General features: G+C 37.5%; 2 protein-coding genes across 2 annotated transcripts in view; one reads left to right on the top strand and one right to left on the bottom strand.

Moving 5' to 3' along the window:
* wdr75 (WD repeat domain 75) overlaps positions 1–15,437 on the top strand; it is a 27,480-nt gene extending 12,043 nt beyond the window's left edge. The window contains exons 11-22 of the mRNA XM_079619284.1: positions 837–896; positions 977–1,092; positions 1,354–1,529; positions 1,697–1,848; positions 1,973–2,153; positions 6,730–6,824; positions 7,286–7,381; positions 10,909–11,078; positions 11,527–11,586; positions 11,686–11,829; positions 13,759–13,850; positions 14,022–15,437. Coding sequence (XP_079475410.1) covers positions 837–896; positions 977–1,092; positions 1,354–1,529; positions 1,697–1,848; positions 1,973–2,153; positions 6,730–6,824; positions 7,286–7,381; positions 10,909–11,078; positions 11,527–11,586; positions 11,686–11,829; positions 13,759–13,850; positions 14,022–14,241 — 1,562 coding nt within the window. The 3' untranslated portion in view covers positions 14,242–15,437. The remainder of the gene's footprint in view (positions 1–836; positions 897–976; positions 1,093–1,353; positions 1,530–1,696; positions 1,849–1,972; positions 2,154–6,729; positions 6,825–7,285; positions 7,382–10,908; positions 11,079–11,526; positions 11,587–11,685; positions 11,830–13,758; positions 13,851–14,021) is intronic.
* On the bottom strand, positions 15,415–22,465 carry slc40a1 (solute carrier family 40 member 1). Its single transcript, XM_079619287.1, has 8 exons — positions 22,135–22,465; positions 21,918–21,985; positions 21,207–21,366; positions 20,952–21,067; positions 20,119–20,245; positions 19,136–19,387; positions 17,870–18,490; positions 15,415–17,644 (listed from the first exon to the last, which is right to left on the bottom strand). The coding sequence occupies exons 1-8, from the start codon at positions 22,166–22,168 to the stop codon at positions 17,331–17,333; spliced, it is 1,692 nt and encodes a 563-aa protein (XP_079475413.1). The 5' UTR covers positions 22,169–22,465; the 3' UTR covers positions 15,415–17,330.

The raw sequence follows: 22,465 nt of genomic DNA, 5'->3' as shown, positions 1-22,465 counted from the left end.
GTGAGAGAGAGCTCTGATTGGCTGTTCAGCTTAGCGAGTCAGTGCTTGAGAATAACAGCAAAGTGATTAAAAAAAGAGCTATAAGTCAAGATGGTACAGACATAAGGCTGTATAAGGCTAATTGTGACATCTTACCTGAGCATTCAAATGCACAAATATTTTCATAATAACATGAGCTGAGTAGAATGAAGAAACTGATCTGTGTGATTGAAATTTAAAATGCTAAGCCAGTGCTGCTTTGTTTACGGTTTGTACTGTATATCTGTAGCCCCAGTTTTCCATTTCCATTTTCAATGACTAAAAAAGGCCATTGATACCTGCTGACATAGACAGATATTTACTTGCATGCAGGCGCTGAACACGTGATAGCTGACAGTCACCTTTAGTCCTTTTAGTGTGTTTAACCGCAGCTTTATGGCCGAAAGGCGACGAGTCAGCTTTCGTTTCCGCTAGTTCTTTGACGTCGACTTGCTGTGTCCTGGGCTTAAGACTAAATAAATGCAGCCTTTGTGAGCACAAGAAACTTCTTTCAAAAACATTTAAAAAATCTTTCTCTACCTGATTGGCTGTTTATTAATTAATATTCCCCCTTGATTAAAACACTGATTAAGCTAATGAGAATTTGGGTAGAAATTGTCATAAAAATGTTGCATTTAAAAAAAAACTAAATGGCTTCACTTGTTTTAAGCAAAATATTTTTTCTATTGTTTTGTGTATGAATTACAAACTGGTGATTTTGTGAAATCCACAGTTCAAGTCAGTATGGCCACATATTTCAGTATGGTGTAATTTTGCACTGCTTTCTGGATTGTCATTTGCCTTCTCTTCCTCCTCAGAGATCACAGTTATCGAGGACGGCTTCAAAGTGTCTGGATTGATTCAGGGTTTAGTGACAGGTTTGTAAAGCCTCATTTGCATGAACCGTTTGGACTTCACAGCTATGGCAGTAAATGTTTATTTCTTCCGATGCTTTCAGGTGACACCGTTTTGACAGATCTAATGATTGATCCGCGCAGTAAAGCTTTAGTGCTGAATGGGAAACCGGGTCATCTGCAGTTCTACTCCCTGCTACGTGACAAGCATCTCTACAATGTGAGTCTTCACATGTGAGACAGTCTATGCTATGATAAAGCATAACTTTTCTCAAGCATAAGCAAGTATATGGGGAAGTATGTTTTGGAAAATGTGTAATCACATGACATATTAGTTGTGCGTTCTGCTGACACAGTCATTGACTGTTATAGGAACATGTCAGGTGAAATCACATGATCTGTGGGCCCCTTTTCATGGGAATTTTTTTTCTTCATATTTTGGATAAATGTGTGCATAACAGTCTTTTTGTTGTATTCACAGCTGGACATAGTGCAGCAAGAATATATTTATGAAGCAGGTCTGGATCAGTTTGAAGTGGTAAAGGCTGTCTTTGACGTAAAAGGGTCCTGGCTTGCTACAGTGGAGGAAAGGGGACGAGAATCCTCAGATCTTGAGTTTTTTCTCAAACTGTGGGCTTTCGATGAGACAACGCAAAGGTATTCATGCTAGAATGAAATAGTGTTGTCAAAAGTACTGACTTAGGTCCTGAAAAAAAGTAAGCTTTTATCAAGATACTGACTTTCGAACGGTAGTGTAGAAATTTTCCTATTTCTAAACAGACTTTATTTCTGGACTGTAATTGTGTATTGTTCTGACCCATTAGCTTCGTACTGAACACTAGCATCTCTGCCGCCCACACGGATCGGATTATTTCCATGTGCTTCAGCTCTTCTGAGGAGACCACCATGCTGGTGACCACAGCAGAAGACAGCCAGTTCAAAGCATGGTGTCAGGGTGCTGACGCAGACACTCAACGTGAGTCAAACCCTCCAGACGTTTGCAAAGGTGTTAATGTTGGTTTGAGAAGTCCAACACAAAAGATCATGAGTCTGAATCCAGACATACCTGTCTCACCGCAACATTTCCATTTGTGTTTTAGAGGACCAGAACTTCTGGTCATGTGATTTTGTGGGAAGCTACCATAACTTAAAGCCGACCAACTGCACTTTCTCGGCCGATAGCTCTCTCCTGGCGGTGAGCTTCCAAGAAGTGGTCACCGTATGGAGCCCGGACACCTGGGAGCTGCTCACCACCCTGTGCCAACCACCTGGACAAATAAGGTCTTCAAATCAGCCAATCTAAACTCTTTCTGATGTGCTTTGAATGGATTTCTGTTTTCTTATTTAAAACCGACATCCTTTAGAGGTGTATCCCATACAGAGCAGTGAGTTGCATTCACTGAGCTCTTTTCAGGCTGTCCGGAGAGTTTGAATGGTAGTAACTTACCAATGAAGTTTTTCTGGCCTGACAGACAAGGGGATTCAGTCCTGCTTAAGGAGTTGGGTGCAAGCCAACTTCTGCAGGGTCACCAGGGACAGTTTCACTCTGTCGTTGTTTTTGAAAAAAAAAAGGAAGTTCATTAGGTGCCGCTATGGTACGTCGTGATCGAAAGTGCAAAAGTGCATGACATTCTTTGTCGTCAACTGTTCTCAGTTCTTCCTTACCTCCCTGCATAACAGAAGCTGTAAATTGTAGTGTTGTCAAAAATATACATTTTCTATACTAACATTTGAAAAAAAATTTAATTCTAATTTTCCACAGTATCGATGCATCGATACAAGATGTGCTTTCTTGCTCTCTTCTCTCTGACAGCGAATAGACACATCGCAGTGTGCATTTGAATTAAATAAGTATATTGCTCTGCGTGTTTCAGAGCGAAGCGTCTCATTTTTATAAATATTTTTTTATTATTACTTTTTATTAACAGGGCTATCAGGCTGGCCAAATCTCAGACAACATGATTTCAGTTGATGAGAAAATACTTTGTTACAAAAGTAAAGATTTATACCCTTAAAGGTCCCATGACATGGGGTTATTATATTATTTCATAATGTTTCCTGGGTTGCCCTTATAATGTTAGTATGTTTTTTAGATAAAAAATAGTCATAATTTAGAAATAAAAGGCATTTTTCCTAGCCCAATTTTAGCCTCTGATTTGAACGTTCTGTTTGAAGGGGCGTGTCTGTGTGAGACTTCGGTGTAACCGGCCACTGCTGTGATTGGCTGACATGCTTGCATATGAAATAGCTACTTATTACATGTGAAACTCTCTCGAATACTTTTACTGCAGTTATTATACGTTTTTACTATTACAGCTATCGAGATTAACAAATCGTCAGAAGTTTTTAAAGTATTTAGATCTATTCCCATCACATAAAATGTTGCCGTGATGAGCATTGCGCAAGCAGATGAGTCTGTTGTTGATCGCGAGAATGAAGATCTTATCATTGGAACACAGTTTCTGCACTCTCTCTGCTTTCACCAATGCAAACACGGTGATGTAAATACGGAGAGCGATCATGTGCAGTGTAACGTGCGTCATTGATTTCATAGCGAGTTTGGCAAGTGTCCAGATAAACTCGATCGCGCTGTGTCCATGAGAAAATGAGCTAGGAAGTAGAAACGCGCGTGCGCGATTCCTACAAAGATTGTTCTTTGATCGCTTTCTGTATATAATTTATTCACAATTTAAATACGATTATTTTCATCCTACTAAAAGAAACGATGTGAAGTTGATATTTTAGTCACTGGCTTGACTAACTGAGGCTTTTGAGAGAAAGATTACCTGTCTGAACTTGAACAATTACACATCAGAAATTGTTGCTCGGCTCGATCGATTTATTTTCAGACGTTCGTCGAGGCCAGCTCTGTATTGACCCAAGTTGAGGAAACAGTCGTCGGTGAAATGTATGCCGCAGACATGCAAAACTTTGGGGAGTTGTGTCGGCGCATTTCCAGAGAAAATTAAATGAATCCACTGGTTCTGATGAAGGAACTAAAAAAAGGTTTTGGTGTTCATTTGTAGGCCTACATCCAATTATTGAGCAATTATTATGCTTCGCTCGCTCAAAAGCCATGATATCTCCCGTGGACAAACTAAAATCGCGCGCACGCGTTCCTACTTCCTAACTCATTTTCTCATGGACGGGAAATATTCTCTGGGCGGGCAAAGCAGAGAAAGGGGAGGTAACATTTCCTCCGTATGACGTCATACGGAGGAGATTCAAGATCAGCCCGATTGAGCTTCCAATTTTTCAAAGGCAGAGAAAGATAGCAAAAGCTTGATTTACACCGATCGAAATTTCTAGAAATTTGGGGACCATATACAGTAGGGGTGGGGAAAAAATCGATTCTTAGATGCATCGCGATGCGGACGTGGACGATTCTGAATCGATTCACAAATGCCAAAAATCGATTTTCAAAAAAACAAACAAACAAACAAAAAACATTTTTTTTTTTTGAAAATCGATAATAACGTAATATTGACGGAACGCAAAAGACGGAACTCTGAAGCGTGGAAACAATATTGTCAAAGTTTCCACCCGGCTCGGAAAGGGCAAAGCGCATTACATAATCAATAGCAACTTTTATTGCCAAGGATTTGCATCCAGTCGTTGAGAACCAGGGCTTTCGCGCTATGTTGCACACTTTGGAGCCGAGATACAACGTCCCATCTCAGAGATATTTTACAGACACAGCGATCCCCACACTCTACAACAAGACCAAAACCGAAGTCATGGAATCACTGAAGAAAGCGGGTAGGATAGCTGTAACATGTGATGCGTGGACATCCGTATTTTATGTTAATAGAGATTCAGAATATGTTGAAGTTTGTTATAATTTGTTATTGTTGTGATTTTTACTGTAGTGAATTTACTGTTGTGAAATGGAAAATCAATAATCGAGAATCGTTAATAATCGAAAATCGACTGTAATCGAATCGGGACTTTAATAATCGTAATCGAATCGAATCGGGAAATCAGACAGATTAACCACCCCTAATATACAGGCTAGGGGAACTCATATTAATGTTAAAAAACCTCAAAAAGTGAAAATTTCATGTCATGGGACCTTTAAAGGGATGGTTCACCCAAAAGTGACAATTCTCTCATCATTTACCCTTATGCCATCCTCGACATATGAATATCTTTCTTCAGATAAAAGCATACAAAGTTTTTTAGGCAAATAATCCATCTGAGTCCATATAATGCCGTTGAATTGGTTCTGCTTGTTTGACTCACAGAGATGTATTATTTCCCTAAAAATCTTGGTTTGTGTTTATCTAAAGAAAGTCATATACGTCTGGGATGACGAGTAAATGATGAGATCATTTTCATTTTTGCGTGAACTATCTCTTTAATGTTGTGTCAATTTTTCCTTGTGGTTTCAAAAATCTATTGAATATAGATTTTTTTTTTTTTTTAGCTATTGTATCGAACAGTACAATAGATCGTGACAATACAAGTAAATTGGTCTTGAAGTGTTCACCCAAATATGAAAAATCTGTAATTTATTCAACATTATGATGGTCCAAGTTTCTTTGTGAAATGCAAACAGAATGCGTTAGTTACTTTTCCATGCAATGACAGTAGCTGAGCTGTGTTTCCATTACCCTTCAAATTGCGCAAATTGTGAATTGAAAATACGCCAAATAGAAACGCTTCAATTTAGCAAAAACCACCCATATATACATATTAAAAAAAATGTTTTTACACCTGTATGAGGTATCAGGCTTTTCGTAAGATGAATGCTTCGCAAGGTCACCTGGCGTACGTAAAAGTAAATTATTCTTTAAAGATGAGGCGGTATGTTTGGACAGAAGACGAGACAGAGTTCTTTTTTAAACTCAAAGGACAAAAGAATTATGGGAATACTGGATTTAAAACAAAGAAATGCCTCAATTTGTCCAGACTTCGAAGCAGATAGGAGGGAGAAACACCCAGAAACGCCTCATACGTGGCCGCTAATGCTTGGATAACGCTCATATGTCTCTTTTTATAAAAAGTAATGGCTAGTGCAGCAGTTGCTGCGAAATTCATACTAAACCTACCAACATTCTTTGCTATGTTTTTTGGAATGACTTATCGTGAGAAGGAAAAAAACGTTTAGTCACTCACATAACATCGGTTAATGGATACGCCGTCATTTCACAATAGTTTTTTTATTGACATTTAGAAAATAGCGCAAAAGTTTTGCATATCTGTGATGGAAACAAGGCTAGTGAAAGCACTATAAAAAAGATTTGTATGCACTATTGCATATCAATAGCTTTGTGAGATGAAAAGATTGATATGTAAAGCAGTTATTGACTTTGATAAGAAAAGTAGCAATGTCTCTTTTGTGAACGAATTGTTCAAGTCAGATTTTTCCAGTGAACTGGTTGATCCAGTTCACAAAACTGTTTTAATTGACTGGTTCACTAATCAGACTCATTTGAGTTTGTGCTCTTTTGTAATTGCTCGAAAAACATGAACAGTAGAAGGTGAATATATAGCTGTAATAATTCGGAATGTCAGCGAGTGCTAAATCGGCTTTGTACAGTATTTCAAATCCTATCACACTGATTTGTTGAGCTGTCGTGGGCAGCTTTGCACCATGTTTGTTCTTTATTATCCCACAAAAAAAGTGAATATTTGATTTGTAGATTTAGAGATAATTGTAAAAAGTCAGTCATGTTTATTAAGGTTTTTGATACTGTTTGTTCCTGTCGTATTACAGTTTCTGATTAACAGTAAGGCAACTGATTATCGTGCACTGAGACTAATCTGATGAAATATGCAAGTGACATGAGCCTTTCTGATCACGGTGGTCTTTGAATTGGTGAAACGACTAATGGCAGCTACTTTGATCCACCAGGGACCTTTGTTTCGGCCGATTAAGCTGCTCCAAATACCTGCTTGGCACCACCACCAAGAACCTTCTCTGCTGCTGGAATCTCCTCACTTGTGCATGTAAGTGGTCATTAATGTTGGTCCAGTTGCTTTTGAAATTTTGCTGAGGCATCGGTTGAACAAGCCAGCTTAAAGGGATAGTTCAACCAAAAATGAACATTGCCTTTATGTACTCGCCCTCAAGTTGTTCAAAACAGTCTGTAGACTTTTTTTTTTTTGCAAGACAGAGACATTTTAAAGCATCTCTTTTTCTTTTTTTATATATAATGGCTTTTTATTGTAAAATGGTCAAGCTCCATTTTGAATCTGTCATATGAACTGCTTTTATGGCACTTTCATGGGCTTTTTGGTCCATTTAGGATATTGATAGCCCTTGGTTACTATAAACATAAAAAAAATGGTATACAGGTTTGAAACAACATGTAAATAATAAGTAATAATGCCAGGAATTCGATTTTCGGGGTGAACCTCTGTCTTACTAGACTTGTTCAGCCAAACTCAGTCAAATCTCTTTCTCACAGTGGAATGGAGCACATCTTTGGAAGTTTCCAAGCTGCAGGCGGACCCCTTGTCAGAAAATGTGGCTGCCTTTTCATACCAGTCTAAACATACAGACCGTAAGTGTTTGAAAGGTCATTGCTTGTTGACATTCTTCGTCTTGTGTTTGGTTAGCAATACACTTGGGCTACGTACACACTGCAACTAAATTCGGTGGTCAATTCACCTTTAAGTGCTTAATCCTGTTCTGTACACACACAGATCAGTAATTTACAGGAATGACAACCGCATTCTACTAACGGATTAACTCTCAAAATAATGCAGGTAGTGACAAAGGCATATACAAAAAATATACGCAGTGTACAGAACCGAACTGAACAGCTAGTTGTTAGACGTATTTTAACATGGATCAGAAATGTTTCTCTCTTCTTTGTGCATTGAACAAGTAGAACTTTTGTGAAGTTATCTCACTTAAGACACTACAGGTGAATAGGGTAAAATTATCTAGCAGATATCACCACGAAACTTTCCCAGTTGATTACCTACATTAAGATGAGAAAAAAATGTATTACAAGTTTTCTGTAATTTAATGTTTAAATATGCAAATTAGGCTATAACTAATTAAATATGCACTAATTTACAGTACACTACATTACTGAGGGATTTATAGATATCTACTTTTGTTATCCTGTAAATCAGAATATACTGTCAATAGCCTTAAATTGATTTTCACCATGTTTTTTGGAATAAAATGTTATATAAATCAGGCTAGGAATAATATATTTACAAATCCCTCTGTAAATGTCTTCAAACTTTCCAGTCTTGTAACTAGTGATATTATGGTGTAAATAAATGCTACTGAAGTGGAGATTTCGGACTTGGAGAATGAGAGAAAAGTCATTTTGAGAAAACGGGCTTTAAAGATTTATCATCAGCCAATGAGATTACGCATTCAGCCCTTTTACTTTCACGATTGGTTGCTGATAAAAAGGAAATGACCATATTTGGATCCGACAGCATTGTACAGGAGAGAAAGAGAGCTTTCTAACAGTATATGTGATGACAGGGAGCAGACAGCAATCGCGGAGCAGCGGGATGATTTAGAACGCCAACTTTTGTTGAATGTATGAGAAATCTACAGACGCAAATAGACAAAGTGTAGTAAAATAACGACCTAAATGTGTATTTCTGACTTTTTTTCACAAGTCTGAAAGAAGACATGTTATTGAAGACAAATATCCCAAAATCTCAAAATTGACCAGTGAAAAAAACCCGATGTTTTTGCCTGCCGTGTCTCGCCTTAAAGGAGAACTCCGGTCAATTTTAACATTGAGCTCAATTTTTTGTAAATTTGGAGTGCTGTCAATACAGAGAACAACGACAAAAATCGGTGTTGCCTACACCGTGTTATCCTCTTTTTAAAATTTGCACCCTATTGACTTGAATGGGGCATGTTTTAAACCTGCTTTTAGCCTCTTAACATCCTTAATGTTTCATTACAAGTGCCCAGCCATGTTAGATGATTCCTTCAGAGTGAACACGAGTGAATCTGACTGCAGTAGATGTGAAAGATATGAATAAAAATGATGTTATATCAGCCAGCGCACATACCTGTATTTAGTTCCTGTTTTCGGTCGAAGTCCAAAGTAGTCGATTGTCGAGTTGAAGCGCATAGGTTTAGTTACTATGATCACGCGCGTGAACTCGACAATCGACTACTTTGGACTTCGACCGAAAACAGGAACTAAATACAGGTATGTGCGCTGGCTGATATAACATCATTTTTATTCATATCTTTCACATCTACTGCAGTCAGATTCACTCGTGTTCACTCTGAAGGAATCACTCACATGGCTGGGCACTTGTAATGACACATCAAAGATGTTAAGAGGCTAAAAGCAGGTTTAAAACTTGCCCCATTCAAGTCAATAGGGTGCAAATTTTAAAAATAGGATAACACGGTGTAGGCAACACCGATTTTTGTCGTTGTTCTCTGTATTGACAGCACTCCAAATTTACTAAAAATTGAGCTCAATGTTAAAATTGACCGGAGTTCTCCTTTAAGGACTTATTTAGTAAGATTATGCATTAAAAGGTTTTTTTTTTTTTTTTATCATGTTCATTTAAAAATCTTGTATAAAATTACTTGCTTTGTTTGTTTGGTTTTTATTTTATTTATATGATATTTGTATTTTTGTAATAGATTTTTTTGCCATGAAAATAGCCTTGAATGCTGACATGGGACTTAATAAAACAATCTGAATCTTTGTGCATTGCAAGAAATCACTGGGAAAGTGGTACTAGCCTCGACTTATTCGTGTTGCCAGATCCTGCTAGAAAAACTGCAAAGAACAAGCCCACAATAAACTGAAATACAACCAAATGCTTTATGCTGAAAATAAGGCCAAGTATCGTGACCTGCACCTGTTGACTTTAATAACTCTGTAAACTCCATCGCTTTATGAGCAAGTTTAAACAACAAGCCTAAAAACGCTTGTTACGTCCCCTGATGGTATAGAGGTATGAGGAAGACGTACATAATATAATTTGAACACTTTCCTTTAGTTTTGATCTCTGGGGAGTATCGTGGGCGAATGACTCACTGACAACAAGTTACTGCAAGCAGGTGGTTCGCTTTATTTTCCATACAAACGTTATAATTGAAAATAAAGAAAACAAACAAATAAACTTATTTACAGCTATATACAACTTAAGCTAAATGATTGAAAAATTATTATTGAAATAAGTCAGGAAACAAAGAACAGGAAATAAAGAAATCTTCAGCGTTTAACACGCCATAACTAAAACTTCACTAACTAACCAAAAACAAAACTTACACAGAGTTGCACACGCTCCTTCCCTAGTGTCTAACAGCATTGTTTCTACATGTATGCAAGATGTATGTCACGTGACGTACTTTCCTTTTCTCTTCTCTCCAAACCGGTGCAGATTAGATCAGGTACAAAAATCCTCTGCGTAAGCAAACACAAGAACAAGTAAGCGAACCACCACAAAGTCAGTACAAAAGTAGCGCCAGCCAACAAACACTCCAAGCTCCTCCTCTTCAGTCCTTCAGAGTGCCTTATATGCCGAACCACAGCCGATGATTGGTTGCCTCCGAACAATAACAGCACCTACACACTTAGAGATAGCAGAGAGCGGAAAACAGGAAGAAACCAACAGCAGAGGGGTGAAACGCAACAACCAATAACAAAAGAAGGGGAAGAAAAATGCTAGCACGTAACAACGCTTATAATAAGTGGACATGGCAACACTGCCTTCGCGACTGTGCTTTACTTAAGATTGCTGAACATAACGAGTCTTTTGTCACGGTAATATTTCTTTGCTCAGAATAGCGGTTACCAAACACGCGAGACGCCAGAAAGTTGCTATTTTTTCCACGATGTCAATCATCATGGTTTCAGGAGTGAGTCATGTTCCGTACACATACAGAACGGTATTTTAGGAGACTCACTCCTGCATTTTAATGCGGTTGTCACTCCTGAAACTTTACAGTGTGTACTTTGCCTTGGCAATAGTGTGTATTTATGATTGATTGATCTTGGTTTCTTTCTTTAATGTATCATAATAGTCATTCAGACTTATTCACAAGCTGTTTTTAATGTGTTCTCTGGTCTCTGTACAGTGTTTGTTTTCAAACCCAGCGAGCCGTTACCTCTGTTCACCCATGAGAAAGTGTGTTCGGAGAAGGTACATCGTGCCATTTTTGTTCCTCGAGAGGAGCTGTTGAATGGATGTGACGAAAGATGTCAGTGGCTCAACGGATCTCAACTGTACTTCCTCACCCAAAACATGGTACTTCAGAGATTATTCTAATCACAGAATGGCCTGAACACGCGTATAAACATAACTGTAGGACAGTTTGTTAGTGTAATTTTATTTTCTCCATATTTAGATAAAGGGTTCACACAGCAGTGGAAAACATCGCTTTTTAAATCTTGTTTTTAAGACCTAGAAAATATTTGAACATTAACTAAATCTTCTATTTTAACTTAAGTTACGTAGAAAAGTATTTTTAATTATCAAATTATTAAATGTATAATAAATATAATATTGCTTTATTATAATAAATATAATTGATGTAATATTATTAAATGTAAATAAATATATACAATATATTAAAAATAACAAATTTTATCACTGGCAAGTCATGAAAAAATGTGTGGGTACAGTGTAAATGTGGTTTAGTGTTATACTGTGCATATTGTGTCCTGACATTTTACTAAAACTGTTAAATTATCAGGATCTAATGACCTTCAGCATGGCAACAGAGGAGGACAGAATGTTGTCATCAAGTAAACGGGTACAGTTTTTTCTTATTTACACTACCCTTATGGTGATTTATTTTGAGTGCCCCCAAAGTAATGTGACTCATCAAAGTTCATGTGTCTCGTTGGTACAGCTTGTCATTGATGACAGCATTGCTGTAACTCCATTCTACCTGCTGCTGGGCAAACACAGACAGCAGCAACAGAAACTCAACACACCATCCCATCCAGCGGCTGACAAACCCCAACAGAAACAGAGCTCAGTTTCCATCAAACAAGTAAGTAGGGCGGGCTCTCTAGTCATAATATTATACATATATATATATATATATATATATATATATATATATATATATATAATATATATATTTATTGTGGGAGAATCATGATCTATTTGAATTTTATATATTCAAAATTTAAAATAGATCATGATTCTCCCACAATTCTAAACAAATGAAACAAAATAACATGTAATTTACTAGAGGTTCTGACAAAATGAATGTTAATTGCTGCAGTCTATTCAAAATGTTTTATTCATTTGAATGAATGATTCTATGGCTCACTCATAAATACTTCACTTGCTTCATTAATGGATGAATCACTGATTTTAAACTAATCTCTTGAATGAATGATTCAATGAAATAATGAAGTCACTTGTCGCAATTTTGCTATCTTAATTAATCTTTTAATGATTAATCATACAGCTCTAATGTATTATTACATTTACCGTTTTGTATAAAATTAGGTCTTTTATTTAGCAAGGACTCTAAATAAATTGATAAAAAATGAAGGTAAAGACATTTTATGTTACAATCAATTTTAAATAAATGCTGTTCTTTTGAACTTTCCTTTCAAAGAGTTGAATGAAGAAAAATGTATCATGGTTCCCCCAGAAGTATTGAAGGCAGGGTAGGCAGGATTTGTCTAAAAAACTTTTCCCCAAATTTGTTTAAACTGTCTTTATATACCAATACATTATTCAAATGTAAGTACTCTGAAAAAGAGAGTATTAAAATCGAGTGTCTGTAGTCCTCTCAGGGCTGCAATAAACACAGCTACTTATTTCCATTCGGAACGAATTAAATGGTTGGCTGGGCGACTGTCACTCTCCCTCGCTACCATTGTTACCACCCCTGCTGCTACAGCAACTGGCCACATGCGCGCACCCATTTGACTCGAGGAGGGGAAGAGGCACGGAAGCTAGGAAGCATCACAATTATGGCAGAGAAAGAAGTCAAAATTCCCAGTACCTGCATATACAGTCAGCGAAGACAAACATGGCAAGGACCTGTCCTTGAGCCGACGATACGCTACTTGTCTCTGGAGTGTAGTCCTCATCAGAGTCAACAGTGCTTTGATCGTGGAAGCTCTTACATGCAAAAACACTGTGTTATGAATCTTACACGAAATTCACCTTCATCACAGTGTAACTGATGGTAATGGGAAAACGTGTATCAATGCAACCTGTTTTTAGCTTTGCCTTAAGTTACCAGCTCGTTACCAAATCAAACTCAATATATTTTAAACTTTACCAGAATCAATATGCTAGCTTGATAGTGAGTACTAACAGCCATGTTAGTTGTTTATATTCATAATGATAAAGTTAGGCATTTTAATACATGTAAATCTGACATGTCACTATGCACTGCGCTCCTCTCTGCTCGGCGCTGGTAAACGCGTCCTCCAGCTGAGCATCGTGCGTTCATGTGTTTTGGGGGCGTGGCTTTGGAAGGAGCCCAGAAGGGAGGGGGTGGGAGTGAATGGAATAAGTAGCTGTGTTTATTGCAGCCCTTAGAGGACTACAGACACTCGATTTTTATACTCTCTTTTTCAGAGTACTTGCATTTGAATTATGTATTGGTATATAAAGACAGTTTTAAAAAATTGGGGGAAAAGTTTTTTTAGACAAATCCTGCCTACCCTGCCTTTAAGCAGCCAAAACTAAGAATGAAAATTTGTTTCTTGACCACCAAATCAGCATATTAGATTGGTTTCTGATTCAGCTTTGCCATTACAAATCAAACATATATTATATTAAAATCAATATATGGCCAAAACAATCACAATTCACAATATTACTTTATTTGACCAGTATTCAATATCACCCAGCCTTAATTTCAAGCCATGTGGTGGGAATGGAAAAATGGATATTTTAAGAATTTCGTTCTTGTTACGTCCTCTGATCTTTTTATATTTTATTGTTTTAGTTGTTACACACACCAGCTCATGTTCTACCTGCTGCTTCAGTCCTGTGCTCAATGTTTGTCAATTCCCTCCTGATCTCCAACACTGGAGTCCGGTAAGATCCCCTCGGGTTTTTCCTTTACATGTACAATTGATATTTATGAATATATTTTCTTTGAAAGTTAACTGCACTAAACATGCCTATTTTCCTTCTTTTTTTCTGAGATGATCTGTACTGCAAGCACATTAATTTTTAATTGTTTTGCTTTTGCTGGGATGACCACAGAGAGGAAATGGAGTCTTCGGAGCAGGAAATGGACAGTGAGAAAGAGGAAGAGGACTCGGAGGGGGAAATGGAGACCCGTGATAGTCAGCAGGATCTCAGAGCCCAGGGCTCAGTGGATGAGGTGACGCCGAAGCTTTCTAAAGCGCAAGAGCGGGAACTGAAACGGGTCAGAAAGACTGACTTTAGCTGGATGACTGGCCTCATCGTCTCCAAGCCGTGATGAAGCAAATTCATGATCCTGTTAATGTGTTTTTTAATTCTTCCCAACTTTCTTCAAACCCAGAATGGTGGTTGGTTAGCAGTTGTTTATTCGGATTGCAGCAGCCCACTAGGGATTTGATGAATGATTATCTTTGGAACAAAAAGGACAATACTGTTTTGTAATTCTGAATGTTAGTGTAATGTTCACCCCATTTTCATTAACATTAATTTATAAAGGACTTTTTGAACAATGTGCTGTGAAACATTTATTTTGGTCTATTTGTGTATTGATTTTGAAAACTTCCTGGTCAACAAATATTGGTCAAAAACCAATATGCATATGCTCTCTATATATATATATGCATATGCATGCCAACCAGTCTAAGGTGCTTAGGCTGTTCTGGTTTAATGGTTTATGAGTGTTTTTTGTCAAATGTTTGCCGGTCATGTGTTGGTAACACCTCAGTTACTTCAATCTTGTTGTTGTTGTTTTTCTCTGTACTAATGTAAACTACAGACAAGGTAAACGAATGTCAACCCCCTATGTTTTAGAACTGCTTTCCAGGAACTGTATCAAAGGTCATGGTTATGATATACTTTTTTAGGACTGATGTTGTACAAAATGAATTGCTCAGGACACAGGTTATTTCACACGTGCACATTTCTTTTTGAAAGACCAAGGAGAATATCTTATCTCTTACCCCATGTCTTGATTTCTAGTTCAAGCAAAGTCGAATTTTTAGTTGAGCTTTGCTCCCACTTCGCTTCAGGCTTTAACTAATATTGAGTACATTCTGCCTGCCTGCCTTTTTTTTTTGACCGTCTAGATAGTTGTTTCTCACTGTTGGTCCTAAAAACACAAAGTTGACTCAGTTGCATACAAATTTTAGGTCTAGACTGGCAGGTCAGCCTGATTTGCTGCCCACCCAGAATGGGAGGCGTTGCGCTTGTTTCTGGCAAGTAATCAGGTCGTTCTTTGTCTTTGCTTCTCATGCAAGCCAAGCTCAACTCAGCTTTTAGTCAGTGCATTAACCAAATAAAGTCTGAAATGGCCTTTTAGAGAAAATAAGCAGCAAACCCTTCTGAGGAATGTGACCCTGTACAACTGCTGCTGCATGTACTCCAGCTCTTGCGGGTTCACAGTCAACGTCTTAAAATCCCTCCCCCCAACTCATTTCAACCACTCAAATGATGCATTTGGATACAAATCTGTTTATTTCAGTTGAAGTGAGATTCAGTACAAGTCTTGAGTTGTATATTTCCCCTGCATTGGAGTGTGAACCACAATTATTGCAAGTATACCACACAACAGGAACAGAATCAATATGCTCCTATAAAGAATCATTTATGTTTGTTCTTACATTACATTCAACTGGATTTTGAAAGTAAAATTTATTGCAAGCGTTTCATTTTGTAATTGTCAAGGGTAAGATGATCTGTGTGGCATTACATAGGACAAAACTGAATTCAAATAATAGTAGTCAACACAAGAATATAAAAATATTTTACAGATGTAAATAAGGCTTCACAATTCACAGAAATACAGACAATATGCACTGACGCAATGAAGTGTTTACCGACAGTATGTTCACAAGGGCCTCATGAAACATTAAAAATGCTTACTTAACAAGTGAAGTCAAAAATCATTGACTTCACTTGGCACCTGCATTTGTGACCAGCTGCACTTCAAACCAGCCGTCCACATTGGACTCAATCCCTTCTCTTTTCTGTGCATATGGTGGAGCCCTGCTGGTGTCCAACCTCAATATTACACAACTTTCAAAATACCTCAACTGTATGTCAACCCAGAAGTGGTTTTCAAAAGGATGTTGGTGCCTGAGTGATAGTGGCTTTTGTGGCAAGCGTCGGCTCATAAACCTAAAAAAGCAGGTCTGTAATGTTAACTTTGTACTATGGAACATCTAGATTAGCATATGATTTGCACGAAGGAAAAACTGAGGTGTGGCATCACTTAAAGGGCTGTAAAAATCGCAAGGGTGTTTTAGAGATTTTAGTTCTAAAATCTCATTTTTGATGCTATTTTTGAAGAAAATATGAGAATCTTCCAGTTTTGATGCAGAACTGCAAGAGAAAATTTCAGAATTCCTGCCCGACTGTGAACTTTGGTGGCAGTGAATTAATTGTGTGCAAATACCTTAAACCTGAAGTGTCTCGTTGCACTTATTTCGTAACGGACAAAGTGTAATCACGTAAAGTGCTTGTGTAACAATCTTTGCAAAAACAAGAATGATGTGCTAAAAATCACTTTCTAATCAAACAATAAAAGAAATCTAGAGCTAAAAACTAGTTGCAATGGGTCGAGTCTATCAGGGCCTAAATCTCCAAGAATTTTTTTTACACCACTAATATTCGGAATGTTAACAAGAAAATGGTTGCAATTCCCTCACTTCCACATGGTGAAAAAAAATCCACTTTGGTTACATGTACAACCTGTATATATGTCTGCATTGCTTTCCAGAAGACTTGATAATAGCACCACCGAAGCTGAGATACAGAATACTGACTACATGTATATAAATATATAAGCATAACTGAATGAATAACTAGAACACTCCAAATAACTATAAAAGAGACTTTAACCATGGCTTGTAAAAAGCATTGAGGGGCAAACATTACAAAACTACTCTATCTTAAGTAGAACACATTGCAAAACTCACTTACCTAGTCTGAAGATTAACTACGACCATAAAGTCGAAAAACCAATATATAAAATATGTAAAAGTAGAATAAATATGCCCATTTTTGCTTTGGAGTTATTAAAGAATGGTATATATCGCATTCGCATAAGTAGTTCCCATTTGTGTGTTTCCTCCAACAATTACTTCTCAGGCATTTTTACAACACCATGAACACAAAAAATAAGGGAAAAAAATGTATGCTTTTTTGACATGCATATCTCTAAGCTACGCTAAGGAGAGCTCCGTCTCTTCTTTGTTATTTTAGCTAATGGAGAATAATTTTTACTCATGCACGAGCACTGCAAAAGCATGCATGTTAGTAAAAGAGATGGAATGGGTTCCTGGCGACGTTCTCGAAGAACACAGCATGCGAAACTAGTAGAAATTGGCTTACGGTCTCTTTAAATAGTTATACAGAGTTGGAAAGTGAGGGAATATTGGGATCTGGCTTCTGCTCGGGCGAACAGAACAGGAAGAGTCGACTTCGGAGGGTTTTATAGGCAAACCTGAAATACATCATATGTCCCATTGCAACGAAGGAAACTGAGATGATCACGAGAAGGCCGAAGGCCTCTGTATTTGGTGCAAGGATGACCATGATGAAGTGCAGGAGATCAAGTAGATAGTTCATAGAGTTCTGGACACCATTGATGACTCCTCTCTCGGACTCAATCACATTCTCTTGGATCAGTTGGGTCACGGTCAAGTCAAAGGACCAAAGACCTGAAAGCAATTTAAGAGAAACAATTAAAACATATATTGTAAATAGAGCACCAGCACACAATTATCACAAACATGACTTGTTGTTATTTAGTCTCAAAGGTTGGCTTTACAACTTTCAGGTGATACAAAGATATGGATATCGCTTTCCTCTTCTAGAAGATAACGGAAAATAAGGACTAAATACAACTATTTCTATTGTTTCCTGTTGGTTGCTCATTTACTTACCAATTCTAGCAGCAATGACACCGGCGAAGAGAAGACTGATAGACATGTAGGACTCCACTTGGGGGGCTTCCTCAAAAACAGTGGCATTTGTCTGAATCTGTGGGTCAATTGTAGGAACAAAAGTAGGACTCTCACGCAGCGAGCCGCTGTCTCCAAACAGATGTCTTAAGACCTCTTCGAAGGGCGAGACGCTGAGATCGAAAGGGCTGCCAGGAGCAAAGACAGATGCCACGCAGAGCACGAGGCAAGACAGTTGGACGACTCCAGCGATGAAGCCGGTTCTGATCAGGCCGCACTTCTTTCTGATCCAGGTGAAGCCCACCGTTCCACAGATTCCAGATATAGCCGAGGCTCCCATGAGGAGACTGAGCACAGAGCCGTTCAGGCCCTGAGTGTACGCGTAGCCCGTGGTGATGCAGTCAAAGCCCAGAACGGTCATGTAGAGGAAAGCCAGAGACATCCCGGCAAAGAAGATGGACTGATTGTAGTAGGCTACCCAGCCATCCTTAAAGGTACGGATGGGCTCTGCCATTTGGTAGCAGCAACTGGTTTTCTTCTTCACCTCAGCGGTTTCATTCATCAGCTGGGAGGCTTCAACTGGACTTTCACTATTTCCAATCTCTGTAACAGTGAATAGGAAAACCACAAAAGTAAAGTTCAGTAAAGAGCTAAAGGTATGACTGGATATGTTACTCTTTGGGTCAGCATTTCGAAAATGCACAATGAAAGGCACTTTCAACAAAGGGGACAAAATAGGATTTGAAACTTTAAAAAAAAGCAAATGATCAGTGAAAAGTTGCTTAATCTTCAAAAAAGAAGAAAAAACAAAGTGAAAATGTTTCATAAAAAGTTTCCTAAGTTTCATAATTTGCCTTTTATGGAGGTTTATAGTTAGTAAAACAAAAAGTGCAATTAACAAATGCAGTTAACACTATAGTTTAAGTAACTTATTGATCAAATTAATTGTTTACTTCCTAGTTGTCACAATTTTAAGGAATGCTACATTTTTGTAATGGAAAAAATCCATAGGTAACAAGGTTCTGCACAAAGTTTGGGAGGTTGAAAATCACTTTTGCAGTTTTAAGGCAGATTAATATTGCATTCTTCTCATGTTAATCTTATGTTAGATAATAGTCTGTATCTAAAAGTTCTCACTACAAAAAAACATGATTTTGTTTGTAATGCTTAAAAAAAAAAAAAAAGTATTGGGACTCAATGTACTTTTTTAGTGAAAAGTGTCAGAGGAGTTTGGGTGGTATCGCAAACCTTTTTGTATGTTGTTGAGATGCTTCAGCTCCTGGTCATCAGTATTCTTCTGTCCTGATTTTAAGGCAAGTGCTGGAGTCTTCTGATAAACTTTCCAAAGCAGGAAGTACTCCAAGCACATGGAGAACAGGTTCCAGCCCGAGATAAATCCACAGCCGATAAAATGGGAACCGAATGACATGATCTGGCCCACAAGCATTGGAGCCAGAATGTTGGTTAACTGGTCAATTATTCTTACAGTTGCGTTCATATCTGTCAAAATAGAAATATAGAAAACAAAAGAGAGAATAACTGTTAGAATCTGTGATATATTCTCTATTCTGAAAACTGTTGTGCTGCTTAATATATATTATATACATTTGCTAAATATATATATATATAGTTTTTTTTTATGTTTTTTTTTTTTCCCCCACAGTAATGAGAAAGCTATGTGTTAGCTATGCTTTCATGGATTTCTGGGAGGTTACTGGGTTCACTGGGTACATTGATGGGTTTATAATGAGAGTCATATGAAATGACAGCTGATGAAAGCACTCTATGAAGATAAGACGATTGATGGAGAAAGAGCTGTAATGCATTTTATGAGTTTCCTCGACTAAGTAATTATTATAGACAGAATAGTGGTCGATAAAAAAAAGTTTGGACACTTAAGCCACATTCCGTTAAATTAAATGAAAAAATACAAATGCTAAATAATTTACAAAATTAAAAATGATATAACTGAAAGTTATTACATTTTACAACAACAGATATATCAGTAAAAAAAAATGAAGACAAAATGATTTGGACACTTTTTTAGTGTTAAACTTACTTAGTAGAACAAGTCCTTAGTTAATGTGATGAACTGCAACTGTGTTTACTCTGACGTATATGAAATTCATATAATTTTTAGTTTGGCTTAGTGTCAAAAAGTGTCCAAAATCAAATACTTTTTGGGGCCACTGTAATAAAGTTGAAGAAGGTGAAACATTAAAAGTCATGACCTGCCAGATTGCTCCGATCATCTCCAGCTACAACCACAACCCAGTCCCTCTGGATGGTGATAGACATAGCTGTGCTGGCTAGGTTAGCGATGTTAGCAATGCTGATGACCATAATATAGCATGATGTCTGCAATGACAAAAAACATGTAATTGTGTCCAATATATTGTTAATTGTTTTAGTACACTGCCACAAAAAGTTTAAACTCAATTTTCAGGAACAGCCCAGAACAAAAAAACGGTTAATTGAACAAGCCACATTTTGTCTGCTATATGGGTTCTCGACCTCAGTGACACCGGAACAAACAGCAGGTTTTGTTTGTTATTGTATATGTTAAGCTTTCCAGTCTTTTAACAGACTCAAAGGACTAATATTGAGCAAGCAACATGCTTTCTACTCATGTGACATCCCTGGATTCTGCTGACAGCATGTCATCGTTTTGTTACCAAGGTGTCGTGTTTCATTTCCATGAACTTAACTTGAGGCCATGCAAAATAAAGAGGGGAGCTTTTTCTCTTTTTAGACAGCATTATCTTCTATATGGGTTAGAAACCGATAAGGAGCTTGAAATTACTCTGAATATCCTCTTATAATTTTTGCCAACTATGAAAAATAAACTTTTTTTTCTTCACACATTATAAACAGCAAGTCAGAGTGAAACAATATAAACAGTACAAACTAAACTGGAGGCCAAAGAACAGCAGTAAGAATGTTCTCCTCTTGAAGACTTATTGTGCATAAATATGGGTTAGTTCTGTGTGCTTTCGCAGAACTAATTACTCAGCGAATACTGATAAATAAATAGTGTCAGAGTTTTGCTAGGAATCAAACTCACCAGCAACCATCCGTCATACATGGTAGAAAGCTGTTCTTTATACTGGAAAACGGCCATCAGAAGGATACCGCAGAGAATGACAGCACTGTTCTGGACAACCAAAGATGTCTGCGCCACTGAAATTAAGAAAGAAATCCAGACTCAAGTTGCATTCAGTAAAAATGTTGGAATAACTGGCATAATTAATGAGTAATTAATGTGTCATGTTTCACAATAATCCTGCATGCTCTGTGGTTGGGGCTTCGCCATGTTTACCTTTCAGTCTGGGGTTTTTGTCCACCCAGTCACCAATAATAGCGCCCAGTAAGAGGACGGACCCCGCAACCACCAGTCCATACACGGCTGTCAAGAGTAAACTATTGCCATACAGCTCCACCAAAAACACAGCCACAGCAAAATTCCACATCCGATCCCCCTGTAACATAATGACACAATGATCATCAGTCAACCTAATTTTGTGATTGAAATAAGACTAGTTCACTGGGATTCATGCAAAAGAATTAGTTGTCACTGTCAGTAGTATTTTCCAGCTTATGTTAGCTGATATGAATCAACAACACATTTATATAAGACAATGTATAATAAAATAATGAATATTACACAAGTGTGTTTTGGAGTAAAATGAATGATCTTCAAACTGTCACTCTGCTGTCTTGGTAGATGTTATCTCTTAGTAATATCAAAACAATTTTTTTTGTTATTTAAAGTTCACATAAACATTAAAATAACAAATGTTTTTTATGAAAAAAAAAAAGGTAAAACTGAATTTCCCTAAACTTAAACCAAACAAATAAAGAAATCCTGGATAATTTAAGTCTTTGGTAATCTAAAATATTCATAAATAATCAATAAAATTCAATGCAAATGTTTATAATAAAAACTATTTGTGTTGTTGTGACTGATAGCCTACATTCAAAGAAGAACGAGAGCTGTCAAACAAAGATCCTAATGCAAAAAATCTCTCACCCATGTTGACAGAGCATGTCCGAGGTAAATGAGGAATTTTGCAGACGTGAAGAATTCGCGAACTCTTTCTGAAGAGACAGAGAACATGTAGAAAGTGCAGAAGTGCGATGAGAATAATTCAAGTGCAAGGTTATTTATTATTTTGGTCAAGCCGAAGGCGCATTTCATTTATCACAGATTCCTACTGCCAAACAAATCCAGTAACGTTAGCACTTACCACAGCAAGGTTTCTTAGAAGCAGCGCTGTCCATTGTGCGTTATCGATTGTATTTTTTCGGTTTTGTCAAGCTTTAGATTCTTTTGTAAAGGTTCGGGTTAAACGGGCAAAGTAAATCCTCGATGCAAATATTTCCTGCGCAAAAAACGAATATGTCCCTTCTCTCCTCTCCTAACTTAGCCAACACTGTAGCTGAAGTTGGAGAGAAATAACCTTTCTAGAGCAACTAAATGTGCAAAAACATAAAACTCCCGAAAGGGCCAGACCCGCGCTCACGGATGCAGCCGAGCACCGTGTTTATATCCCACAGACACGGTCCGTGTGACAGACT

This window comes from Phoxinus phoxinus (genome assembly GCF_949152265.1).
Source record: "Phoxinus phoxinus genome assembly, chromosome: 7".
Lineage (NCBI taxonomy): Eukaryota > Metazoa > Chordata > Actinopteri > Cypriniformes > Leuciscidae > Phoxinus > Phoxinus phoxinus.
This window is presented reverse-complemented; position numbering and strand designations above follow the sequence as displayed.

Excerpts from the sequence above, each read along its gene's own strand:
- slc40a1 (XM_079619287.1), bottom strand. The coding sequence starts at position 22,168 with ATGGACAGCGCTGCTTCTAAGAAACCTTGCTGTG. Across the intron at positions 21,068-21,206 it reads CAAAAACCCCAGACTGAAAG|TGGCGCAGACATCTTTGGTT; the intron begins GTAAACATGGCG and ends TCTTAATTTCAG. Across the intron at positions 19,388-20,118 it reads TGATCGGAGCAATCTGGCAG|ATATGAACGCAACTGTAAGA; the intron begins GTCATGACTTTT and ends CTATTTTGACAG.